The 12,943-nt window shown below is 34.6% G+C and overlaps 1 protein-coding gene across 2 annotated transcripts; it reads left to right on the top strand.

Moving 5' to 3' along the window:
- The first annotated feature begins 207 nt into the window (after nt 1–207).
- Nucleotides 208–9,767, top strand: LOC148629234 (prolow-density lipoprotein receptor-related protein 1-like). Of its 2 annotated transcripts, XM_088546660.1 has the most exons (9): nt 208–411; nt 698–892; nt 2,540–2,744; nt 3,215–3,385; nt 4,232–4,379; nt 5,798–6,011; nt 6,435–6,695; nt 6,957–6,988; nt 7,887–9,767. In XM_088546660.1, the coding sequence occupies exons 1-9, from the start codon at nt 357–359 to the stop codon at nt 7,893–7,895; spliced, it is 1,290 nt and encodes a 429-aa protein (XP_088402786.1). In that variant the 5' UTR covers nt 208–356; the 3' UTR covers nt 7,896–9,767. The 2 variants fall into 2 exon arrangements, with proteins under 2 accessions (XP_088402786.1, XP_088402779.1); XM_088546653.1 differs by lacking the exons at nt 6,957–6,988; nt 7,887–9,767 and having other exon boundaries at nt 6,435–6,929.
- The last annotated feature ends 3,176 nt before the right edge of the window (nt 9,768–12,943 follow it).

Below are 12,943 nucleotides of genomic sequence, written 5' to 3'. Positions count from 1 at the left end.
TTCTAATTTTATAAAATAATTTTCGACAAATTGAATGCTTTATGTAACTTTGAACATGAAAGTCGTGGGAAAAAAATAAAAGAAAAAGTAAAGAAATTCTTAATAAAGTCATCTCCTTTAAAATTAAGTGGTTTGTACGGGAAGGAAAACCCGTTGTTACACGGAGAAAATTACCTTCCACTTAGAAATAAATCTAGTCATCTTAAAACACTTGCTTTGCAAGGCAAATGTTGAATTGTTTCACTTAAAATCAAAGAATTAGTAAAGAAGAAATATTTTGTTATACATGTACTTAATTCATAATCAATGTCTGTGGTAAGCTATTAGGAAGCCTGTGGATATAGAAACATTAAACTATGTATTTGAGGCTTATATTTTTACCGTTTTTTGTATTATTTTTGTCTCTGGTGGGTGAGTATAATTCTTGTGATATTTTGAATTTTTGTAATTTAGTCAAACTTCAAGAGAATTAGAGGACAGTGACACAGAAAATGTAAAAGATAACTTGAAGGTTAAAATTATAGACAGGCAGAAAGTTTAAATTTCAGATTTGAACTTTTAAATAAATTTAAAAAATTGAAATTCAGAGATGAAACCCTAAAAATGTTAATTTGCAATTATCGTGGTTGTGCTTGTTAGATGAATGTTATAACTACTGAAAAATTTATTACTTTTGAAAAATACTTCAATTTTACAGAGAGCAAGTCAGCGTATATAATATTTAGCAACCGCCGGGAGATAGGAAAAGTGGATTTAAACAACAATAATTATACTACGCTAGTGTCAGGTCTTAGAAGTGCAACTTTTCTTGATTTTTACCATGAACAGAGTTTAATATATTGGACAGATTCGTTTAAGGATAAAATATACAGAGGAAAGCTTTTCTCTAACAGTAAGTAATATGTTTTCTAGTAATTAAAAAAAAAATCCTTTTCCTGCGACCAGTTTATATATAGACGTTATAATATCAATATCAGCTTATAATTCAAAGCAGAAATGAAAATAACATTATAATCCAGTGCCTTTGTAAATTTTACATGCTCAGAAAATAGCATTTTACTGGTAGCAATCAAATTGCATTCGTAACCAATTTGTAAAACCTGTACAATCCCCGAAAACTGAATAATCCTGTAGATATTTATACAACACACATTTCGACAATATAAAGCCTCGGATACACATATATATTATCGTGTTAATCTCATTAGAGTAGTTCAAAAATTTTCGTTCCGACGAATCATTTCGTCTAACACCCGCTTGCACAGTCTGCCATTCGGTAGGTCAACAAGACGTTTAAAGTATGCAACTTTTTGGCGTTTTATGAAAGCGCTGACTGGCTCCCATCCTAGTTCGAGAAAAAGAGCAGTCCGCATGATGCTCATCTTTGTATTCATGACTATCTTAGCGACGCAGTACTGCCAACTGTCTAATAGGTCTTCATTTGTGGCTGACAGTGGCATCCAAACGGAGCATGTGTGCGCCTGAGATGGCCGTACAACCGAATTCCACAAAACGTTTCCGAAGCGTACTCGGTTAAACACTCCGTGCTCTCCTAGTAAACGTACAAGGTAATTCCACGTTATCCATTTTATCTTTCAGGGAATTATTTACGTGGAAATTCGACTTTAGCGTTCTACTCATATAAAAGCCATAGTACTTGTATTCATTTACCTACTATCGGGATTTATTCGCTTACCGGCAACCAGAACTTTGGATTTCTTGTGATTGAATTTCAGATTACTACAAATAAATTTACAGAAGATTTAAAGAGGAAACGCGCCCAGAAACTCAACAAAAGTGATAATAAAAATATAACGAAATAACGAGTCCTTTTCTTTTGGACGTAAGATTGTCCTCCATGTATACTTTAATTAGAACCTCCTAAACAGGTTGTGTTGTTACAAGATTGAAGTCACCACTATTGCTATGCCACTTGCTATGCATATCACTCAACTCAAATTTATTTTTATACAAGTTTTGTTTTGGATTACTCGGTTGATTAGGTCTCCTCCAATTTAGTTGGGTTGTCATCTCCGTCTGTCCGTCACACTTTGAAAGTGCATTTCCTTCTAATTTCATGAAACTGTGAAAGTAGCGAAGACATGTTGTGCATATTAATAAGTTATGATCCGCCACTGAATTTGGGAACTGGGAGACATACGTTTTTGAAGGCAATGTGTATATTTGGTCACTCGAGAACGTTCATTTCCCTTCTGTTTTTGTTGATAAATCAGGTTTTCTGGATCAAAATTGGCTGAAAATGACTCTAAACGTTTTATAGAATAGGATAGAAAAAAATGAACATGTGTGAAAAAAAAAGCAATTGTAAAGATTGTTCTTCATACAATATATTAACATAAAGTGCGATGTGTAGTTTGCCGGCGTTCTGGTTTCCAATCTTGGTACAATTAACGTTGGTTCACAACATTGAATCATAAACTTTTGTGATTTTGTAAAAACTCTGGAACATTACGTTTGTTCATATTTATTCATATTTATGATCTAATGTCACCACTGGAACGTATTTTTTTAATTACAGATATAAGGGATATAGAAACCGTTGTAGCTGGAGGTATAGGAACTACCCAGGGCTTAGCTGTTGATTGGGTCGGACAGAATATATATTGGATCGAAAGTGACCTATACCAAATAGAAGTTGCCAAGCTGGATGGGTCCCTAAGGACTGTTCTGATTGCTGGAAATATGTCCAATCCGAGGGCAATTACTTTGGACCCAAGAGAAGGGTATTAACCAATCTTTAGACCAAAAAGGACTGTCAAGTTTTTGGTGTATAGATAACAGTGATTTATTGGCTCAATCTCCTGCATACATAAATTTGCTACTCAAAAGCCTTTACACCTAACTTACACAAAGTGCTAACCCCGTCACTTCTTGTAGATTGGTATAATGCATCGTAAATAGCTTCGAGTGTTTATAACGAGAAGTGTTCATGCCTTGTATTTCTTTTTTCAGTATATCCTGTATATAGCCGAGCTTATAAGCTTATAAAAATAGAACCGAGAACGAAATGTTACACCGTTGAGTCACTACATCCCATGACACCCATGATATTCCAGCTCCTCCATAATCTTTTAAGCATGTTACGGAATTAAAGAAAAATCAACATTCCTAAGTAAAATCCTTACATACTTAGAAAAAAAGTATTAATATGACATAAACACACATAATTTATATACTTCTAAAAACATTATAGAGCATTATTTTGGTCTGATTGGAGTTCTAAATTTCCTCGAATTGAGACAAGTTCTATGGCTGGAGAAAACAGGAGAATGATATTCAATATCTCAACAGTCATTGGAGGAGGTTGGGTAAATGGTTTAACAATCGATTATGACCAGAAACGATTATACTGGGTTGATTCAAGGTAAATATCGTCCCATAAAATAGTACTATATATATGGGCTTAAAAGCTATTTAGTTGTAGCTTAATTTTCCACGAGTTCTGGGAGTAGCCCAGAGTGTTAACACAGCAGTTAACAATGACCGTGCGAAACCCGCACTAATAGTAGCCACAAACATTCTAAATAGTTACATGACAAAAACAAAACAACTCGAAATGAGCATCTTTTAAACCAGTTAGTACCCCCTTTTCGGAATTTCTTGATCTTCCACTAGTGGCGTTTCTATCGGCTGTTGAAGGTCGCACCATCCCACTTTTAATGAAAACAACATACTGACGTTTTGATTAATTTTATATTCACTTTCTTAGAAAAAAAAGTAATTAAAAATGTCTATATAGTAAAATACATTCAAGTTTTAAGTACCTGTCCATATAAAATTCAGACACTGCCCATATCAAAGTGATTCATGGTTAAGAAAAGCCCGCTGAACAAAAGATTATTTTTCAATCTACATATGCTATATTTTGCGTAACAATTGTCCTTTCCATATTCACATCTGTACTTTTGACAAAATCATACATTTACTCTCACTAAAATCAACCAAATTAAACCAAATCAAGAACAATAACTCTTGCAGAGTGCCAATTTCGTGTACAATCTATATATTTTTTTCTCAAAAGTGCAACCATCGAATGAAAAACTAAGACTAGTTATGTGATCAGCAACTGTTTCTGAAACCAAAAAAAAATAAATAAAAGTGAGTTCAGCGGGTTTTTGACATGCATTCATCACCTCCTGTCTGATTTTTTGCTACTTAAAGGTATGTCAAAACTATTGTATTATCTAATTTTTATTTTATACACTTTCAGATCAGATACCATCCACTCTGTTGACTATAAGGGGCAAGACCATCTATTGATTCTGGAACAAAACTCCAGACTACGTCATCCATTTGCCATTACATTATATGAGAATTTTGTGTATTGGACTGACTGGAAAACTAATTCTTTGATGAAGGTGGAGTATAGAAAGAAAAGAGTTTAAAACTAAGCAACAAATTTTATCTAAGAATACTGTAACAGTACAATATACAGTACGTAATTGTAAAGTCTGAAAAGACCACTTAAACTTAAAATATAAGAAAACTGAAAATAAAGACCAGATACAGGGTTAAAGTATCAAGTTAGATAATTTACACCTTGTTCATGGTTTTCTAAATTCCAAAATAATAATCATAACACCAACGCAATGTTGGAATTGACCAGTGTACATAAAAAATGAAAGAATGCATACATGAATATTAAAAACGATGCATCGATCACACACACACACACACACACGCACACAGACGCGCGCGTGAGTGGGAGAGAGAGATGAACGTACAAGTTTCAAATCTAATGCCCCACTAAGATAATTTTTGAGAATATTAATCACACTACTAAAAGCAAGCGTCTTCTTCCTTTCAAGAAATTCATACTAAGTTTTATCATGTTTATAGGGATAAAAAGAAAACTATAACGCGAATTTGCAAACAAAAGGCAATTATTTTATGGAGAGTCAAACAAATGTTAAGAACGGCTCACTATAATTTTTTTTATGAAATAAAAAATAAACAAAACCTGGACTCAACTCCATTCTTGCAATACACCCACCGTGTTTTTGGTTTAAATATAAAATAGGAGATGTGGTATGATTCATCCATCCAACTGGCTATTAAACTTCTACAGGTCACCACACTGTCGTAATGATGGGCAAAACCTAACCATAAAGCAAGCTGTAAACAGTCCCAATATAAATGAAGTGAAACTATAAAAAATGAAAATCGACCCAAGTCCCGTGAATGAGAAAGTCTAGATGTTGTTTTATTATTTGGTAACGGACAATCCATATCAGTTGAGTCAACTTTTGGAGTGACGACTTTTACATCATTGTATCATAAAATAATATCAGTATATGGTAGCCATCACCAAAATGACTGCTCAAGCTACGTTCTTTTTGTTGTGCCCCAAAGAGAAAAAAAAGTAGAAAAAGATCGGAAAAAAGAAATGCACAAATCGTGCAAATCAATTAGGTTGCCCTTTTTATCAACATACTGTAACTGGTAATTTCATCATCGGTATATTTGATATACATGTATTTGTTATATATATTATTACAATGTATATACCTTTTCGATAAAAGTATAATGAATGGAAAACGTTTTTGTTCTGCTTCAAAAAGAAAGAGGCATAAATACATGAGAAAGCTCAGCTTGTGTAATATATATATATTTTATAGAAAATCCAAATTTTCCTATCTATCAAATACCGCATATACATAGTTTTGGAGGCATTTGTAACAGTGAGTTGCTATAGAGCTTAGTCAGGAATTTGTCTGACCAAGCAATGAAACTTCACGTACAGTTTTTAAGTATTCTCTGTACTTATTTATTTTAGGTCAACAAGTTCAACGGAACCAACGCTGCACAAATTCGTAGAACTTTACTTCAACCATATGACCTTAAAGTATACCACAAAAGCAGACAGCCAGTATCAAGCAACCCTTGTTACCATAACGGTGGCTGTACGCACTTGTGTCTTATTGGCTATAATAGCATGGCTAAATGTCTAAACCCAAAATCATTTTCACCAGATGAAAAGAATTACGATGGTAAGAGAATTAAAGCTCTTTCCGTTTGTTTTTTTATTTTAAATGTAAGGTTATTTTAAGCGTACTTGTACACGTATTTTGTCAATAATTTTATAGATATTGATTCCAAGGTACTATAAGTTGACATGTATCAAAGCTTTTAAAGAAGCCTCCTTGTGCTGTTCAAAATGTACTGGTGTTTTAATAGTATTATTTTTATTCTTATTATTTATAGTAATGAACCCGTATAGAAGCATTTTTTTTACAAAAACATCTGTTTTAGAACAACTCAGTTTGATTTTCGGAAGTCAGCAGGCCGATTTTCTGTTGCCTCTTTATAGCGTATTACATTTGTACTTGTATTTCCGGCCAGCGTTAAATAATTATCCTCGCATTATGTTACAGTGAACAACAGTATTAAATGTACAATTCTATTCTAAATAGAACAATCAACAAAAGATAAATCAACAATCGATGGACCAATGACATCACATGCAACACAACAAACCAGTACAACAACTCAAGACTCGACACTTAACAACAAGAACAGTACAGAGAAAGATAAACCAAAGAGTAATCCGAGTGAAATTTCTATAGGAATCGGTGCTCTTTATGTTACTATCGCCTTTGTTTTGTTGTTTGTGGTGATATTTTCTTTCATTATAATTGGAAACCGTTACAGAAATTCGCATGGACCAACAGACGGTATGCTGATAATTAACTCAATCTGTTACACGACTAAAACCATGTAAATATGGCTTAGAATCAACAAAAGCAATAGTTAATTGTGCTTGCTCTATATTTGTTTTTATCATCCTGGGCATTTTAAATATCAAGAGCAATCTTAAAACTACATATTAACAAAAAAGAACCAATTAATTTATTAATTCTAAACAAAGTACTATAGTCTCTTGAATTGCTGAGTTCCAGTCCCATACACGTGTCTCCCTATAATTCTCATTCCAGGTAGTGCGACATTTAGTTTGCTCAAGAAACAAGTGAGTATACTTGCTACATCATTATTACGTTCGCCTGCATCTATAATATCCACGACATTCTTGTTAAGGGGACTGATTTTTTCCTCATTTATAAAGGGCGCCGCGCCCGTGATTCGATTTCTTTTGAATTCATTTAAAATTTTGTAAGTACGAAAGTACGAAGTGCAGATAAAGACATTATCAATATAAAGCAAACTTGTAAATTTCGTACATTAAGCAATGTCATAGCCCACTATAGGGTTTTACTAAAATGATCTGACCATCATAAAATACTTATTTAATACAAAACTACCGGTCTGAAATATGAATATTCAAAATTCGGTTTGCTGTACACGTGTTTCAAGTAACCTCTCATCAGCATTGGAACCAAATACATAGATCAAAATCCAAAAATTAATTGTATTTAGAAGAAACACATACTCAAAACAAACGATGTCGAAATCAGTAGCCAAATCCAGCACATAAAAGTTTTACATTTGTGGAACACAAGGAACGAAGCCTCTATGCTGTAGATAGTTTTGAATTATGTTGTACTGCATATTTCGATAAATAATCTACGATGCGATTCGGGAAAATATGAAATCCTCTAGTATGCTGTTGATGTCAAAAGACAAAAAAAGTTCTACGACATAATGAAGAAACATAGTCAGGATATTGTAAGACAAGCTGAAAATAAGTTAAGAGCATTGAAAGAAATCTTACAAAGAAAATACAGTATCATTACTGCTACTGACAAAAAATGCAAGTAAATGATCAATTTAGATTTGAAAAATGCCATCAATTTTATGAAAATATCAGGATTTTTTTTAAAACAAACCTACTGTTTATTTCGTATATTTTTAAAAATTGTTTCCTGTCTACTCGCACGATAACAGTAATATAATATTTTATTTTTCAGTCAGAGTAAATATATATATTAGATATAACTAAGTTGGACGTGTCTTTGACCAGTGCTATCAGATCGGATTACTAAATGTGATGACATTTTACAGTTCCCAAGTCTTCTAATCTGGATATGCGTTTAACATGCAAGACTTCAAATTTGCTAGATAAAAACTGCGTTTGAATAGTTTCTCATAAACATAACATTATATTAAGAATGTCTCTTTTTCACATATATATATGTAAACTAAAGGCTCTAGAGAACCTGAATCGCTCACATGGGAAAAATAGTCTTTTTAGTTTTCTAAAGCTGGTTTCTTGACCCTACCGTGCCATTGTCACAATAATCATTTAATCAATAGAGAGCATCTTAGTTATCCATCCGGTTGTCATAATATAAAACAACTCTCGCACAGTCATTATCGACTCTTCAAGGGCAACAACTTCAACATCCATCAACATATCTTAATGAAAAAATCGGCATAGGACTGTCTCACCATACTTATCAATTTTACCCCGTGAAATTTTTGCTAAACCCATTGGTTTTTGAGTTATTCCCACAAATCGTCAATTTTTAGTAATGGTGGCCATGTTTTTCGATAGAAAAAAAATCTCCAAACAAAGATCGTTAAGGACATCCTTACAAACATTCTTGCCATGTTCAGTTACAATCCAGACTACTAGCAGTCTCACAGGAGAACACTTTCAAAGTTGGAAATGTGAAGTACGGAAAAAAATCCGTTTCAGAACCCATTACTGATTCATCGGTCAACGGGACTTCCCGAAATTTTTGGCATAGGCCTAACTCATCTTGCTGAACAATATTACTCCCGCCAGAATTCAGATAAACCCATTTGTTCATGAGTTATTTGCGTACTTGTGCAATTTCACCACTAAGGTCTGATTTTAGTTACGACAGCCATGTTTTAGCAAGATCGAAAATCCCCACGCACAGATTGTTAAAGATGTTATACGGAACATTCATGCTTAGTTTTGTTTTAATCCATCCAGCAACTTCAGGAGAAGATGTTCAAAGTTGAAAATGTAAAATTCCACGAAAAATCCATTTCAGGACCCACAACTCATCGGTCAACGAGTCCTTCTGAAAATTTCGGAATAAGTCCATCCCATCATGCTGAACAATTTTATCCGCACCATATTTCAGCTAAACTCAACTTTTTTCAGTTATAGGCAAAATTCTGCAATTTTACCCCTATGGTTTAGAAGATGTATGCAAAAACCTTCTGACCCTTATGTTATTTTTTAGAAACGGCAGCCATGTTTTTCGCCCGAACCAAAATCCACAAACAAAGATTATTAAAGATATCAAAAGGAACATTCAAGGAAATTTTGGTTACAATCTGTTCAGTAGTTTCAGAGACGTTTAAAAAAGCTTACGATGACTGACGCAAATTGATGACAATAGCTCACCTGGCCTTCAGGTCAAGTGAGCTAAAACACTGTTTCATACATCAAAAAGATTTAATGGCTAATTTATTTAATGGTTATTAGCTTGTCCACTTCTTACTGTATTATCAAATTTGTGAGTTATGACTTACACTAAGTTGGTAGTACTCGAAAAAAAAATCCCATTCTATAATTTAAGCATTTAGATACAAGTATAAAACAAAGCGTCGTTGTTTTGGTTGCGTATTCCTCACTTGTTACTTATTCATACTTTCGTTATTCTTCCCCCATCTAAGAAATTAGGAATGAGTTACGAATGAGAAATAAATTACCAGCTTGACGAACTAAATAGAATTACCACATTCCTCCGAAATCCCACTACCAATAACGTTTTTACGGTGACAATGAAGAATAGAATATGCAGATACATCAAATAATTCGGCAACGGTCCGTTTGTATATTAAACTAGGTTATTAGCAATTCCAATTGTAAAGTGTAAATTGTAAAATTTTGGGGGGATTATACATCAATTGTATAAAATCCGTATTGACGTAACAAGGCTTAAAGCATTTATTTTATATCATTAAATAACTCTATTAACAATAAAGTTGAAAACGGTAGTACATTCCGTATATCCGTTACATCCGTCATTTCGTGCATTATAAAGCTAGAACATCGTTGCTTTTAGGAGATAATTCGACTGTCTTTTTGAATATAAACCACTAAAATCCTCAAAAATCTTTCGTAACACAGTGTTAGCCAATTATTTGCACAATGCGAGTGACGCTGACAATCAGCTGACCGTTCCTTTACTTGGTCTAACTTTCGTTTTCGTGCTAACGTATATCCTCAATACTGTTCGACCCGGTTTGCACTCATATGTGTAATACATGACGGACTGAGGTTTTTTTTAATGTCCTTGGCTGTCGTTCCGGGTCTCTCACGGACGGTATAAATTATCAAAGTTTTTACACAGACCCCGGGCATATCTAACCCGTGAATGTGGGTCATTGTGAATTCGGGGAAATTAGTTGTCATGTGACCACGTTCATTCGTTAAATGCATTATCACGTGATTGAATGTCGATCCGTGACCTGGTGATCCGATTTGTGATATTCACGCATGTATAGCCTATACGATTTGCTGAATCTTTGCCCCAGCAAAATTGTTTTGGGAATAAAATCAACACTTTCCAGTGCATGTAAGACAGATATTGGTGCATACCAATCAACTGATAAGAAATTTCCAAGGCCGAAAAAGTAGTTATGTTTCCGAGCACTATTCTTAAATTTTGTAGTGTCGGTAGGTAGGGATTTATTTTCATTTGTTTTTTTTTTTTAATGAAATAAGTCATAAGATACCATGAAAATTGAATATGCAAAGACTAAACATGTAATAGACTTAGTCCACAGCCTAATCCCTTTTTGGATTCGGCGCTTGAGACATTTTTTTTGTTTGTTTTGACGGAGGTGGTCAAAACCAAAAAAAATATCTCAAGTGCCGAATCTCAAAAATGATTATCCACGACCAAGAGCACACTCATGACATGTGTGTTTTCAATTTTCTTTTTTTCCTGAAAGACGATCGGCAGACTTTTTAGTTATTTTCTTTTCCAAAATTTCAAATAAAACTTGAGTAGGAGTCTGAAGGGGGTTAGTAGGGTGGCCGTAAATATGTTTAGGCCTAAACGGGCGGTCTGTTTATTAGTCCAGCAGTGCTACAGATTGTCTGGCAAGTTTTTTTCTGACTTGGCTTGGGTATGAAGGAACGGACATTCAAATGTCACAAAAGTCTATTTTTTATGCAAATTAGTTTACAGAATCCTTTAGATAAGCAAATGAATTCTCCGGATTAAGCTAAAGAAGGACATCATATTAGAATAATCAATATCGTACAAAATGTCCTATATCTGACATAAATACTTCAGATTGACACAGCAGATCGGACACTCTGTTGTCTTGTAAGTATGTGGTGTTCCCAGATGGGATTCTTAGCACAGTCACATCTGATATGGAAAGTGCCCCGACCAATTCAACTAAAAGTACCAAATCACACGTTCAGTGTGCAGACCATCTATTCCAGTACAAAAATTCTGACTATTTTAAATTAATCAAACCATGTTCCATCACTTTAAACGATATATTTGACTACAACGATGACGAACCACATTGTACCATATCAAAATGTGGTATTAAAAATTGCAAAACGTGCAATATTCTTATAACCGACCCTTACTTCTCCAGTTCCCTTACAAACAAAACCTTCCATACAAGAAGTCACGATGACTTAAGTTGCAAATCAAAAACTTAATATATGGATTAGAATGCAACTTATGTGGTTTAATATATGTCGGAGAAATGCAAGAACGATTAAATAAAAGAATGTGCGGTCATCGTTCGGGAATAAACACCACCAAATTCCCGACAGTTTATCAACACTTTAATGAACAAGATCATTCAATCCTCTCCATGAAAGTTCGTATTTTAGAAAAAAAAATTACCATCCTACGAACAGTCCAGTTCTAAGTAAAAACTATCGTAGGGAAAGAGAGGAGTACTGGATACGCAGACTAGGTACTGCAATACCTTACGGATGCAATGACAACATCAAAAGTATAGGAAACCTTTCAAGCCAATATAACAATAACATGAATGTGATGAATTTAGCCCCGTGCAGGTCCGGGTGTTAAAAGAATAGGCCTGCAGCAGCGCTAAGCTTGTCGTATAAGGCGACTAAATGGTGCTCAGAAACCTAGCCGGGGGCTAGGGCGCTCTGCCCACAGAGCAACTAGGATGTGTGCCCCAGGTGGTGGAATGGGGTACCCCTGGCGTGTTACATGCTGGGGTTGTCAGGCTATAATACGGAAAACCTGACCGCAAACCATAGTGGTGCACCGTGTTGTGAAAGATGCCACGTTCCTTGCACGTTAAAGAACCCTGCTGTGGTATTCGATAGGAGTAGGAACCTTTGCGCTCCGCCACAGGAGGCTAAATTGCCCGAGCTTACCCATCCCCCCTTTTTCCAATGGCAATCAAAATTTGTCGACCCTATTGTCCTTGTGACCCATCCTTTTTATTTCATTTCATGTTCATTGTCTGAATATAGCTGAAATATTGCTGCTCGGACGTTAAACCCCAACAAACAAACAAACAAACAAAGTGATGAATTTATTTGGCAAAAATCCAAGACGGGAAAGGAGTCATGGCCATCGCCACTATACGTCCCCTAAGTTACATGATGTCTCTATAGATGGTCTCCTTCCTTTCATACAAAAAACCTCTTGGACTTCATCACATTAGAACCAAACTTTATTCTATACCTCTCACTCTACTACACTCCCTTTACAAAACAAGTCTTGACACTCCTGTTTCTGACCCCACCTCATCATTATACAGACTTGTTGCCATCATTTTGAATATTGGTTTCCACAGACTCTTTAAACCAGTTTGTGTGAAAAGTCAAGATGAAGAAAAACGATCATTTCTTCCACTACCGTTTGTCAACAAAGGTATAGATGCAATTAATTTGGCTAACATCCTCCATCACAAAAACGTTACCAACAAAATTCCCACATATTTCAAAGACAAATCCATACCAATTATTTCATATTCCTATACCTCACCCATTGCATCCAAAATTTTCGATTATAAAAGGCTATTGCAGAAC

The sequence above is a fragment of the Perna viridis genome, chromosome 1 (assembly GCF_037379345.1).
Source record: "Perna viridis isolate PV_CMFRI_1.1 ecotype Kerala chromosome 1, ASM3737934v1, whole genome shotgun sequence".
In the NCBI taxonomy this organism is placed as follows: Eukaryota; Metazoa; Mollusca; class Bivalvia; order Mytilida; family Mytilidae; genus Perna; species Perna viridis.
Note: the sequence above shows the minus strand (reverse complement) of the source record. Positions and strands in the feature narration are given on the sequence as shown.

Bases quoted from the DNA above. Each gene is read 5' to 3' on its own strand.
- LOC148629234 (XM_088546653.1), top strand. From the start codon at position 357: ATGTATTTGAGGCTTATATTTTTACCGTTTTTTGTATTATTTTTGTCT. The intron at 2,745-3,214 runs GTATTAACCAAT...AAAACATTATAG, and splicing joins ACTTTGGACCCAAGAGAAGG to AGCATTATTTTGGTCTGATT. The intron at 3,386-4,231 runs GTAAATATCGTC...ATACACTTTCAG, and splicing joins TTATACTGGGTTGATTCAAG to ATCAGATACCATCCACTCTG.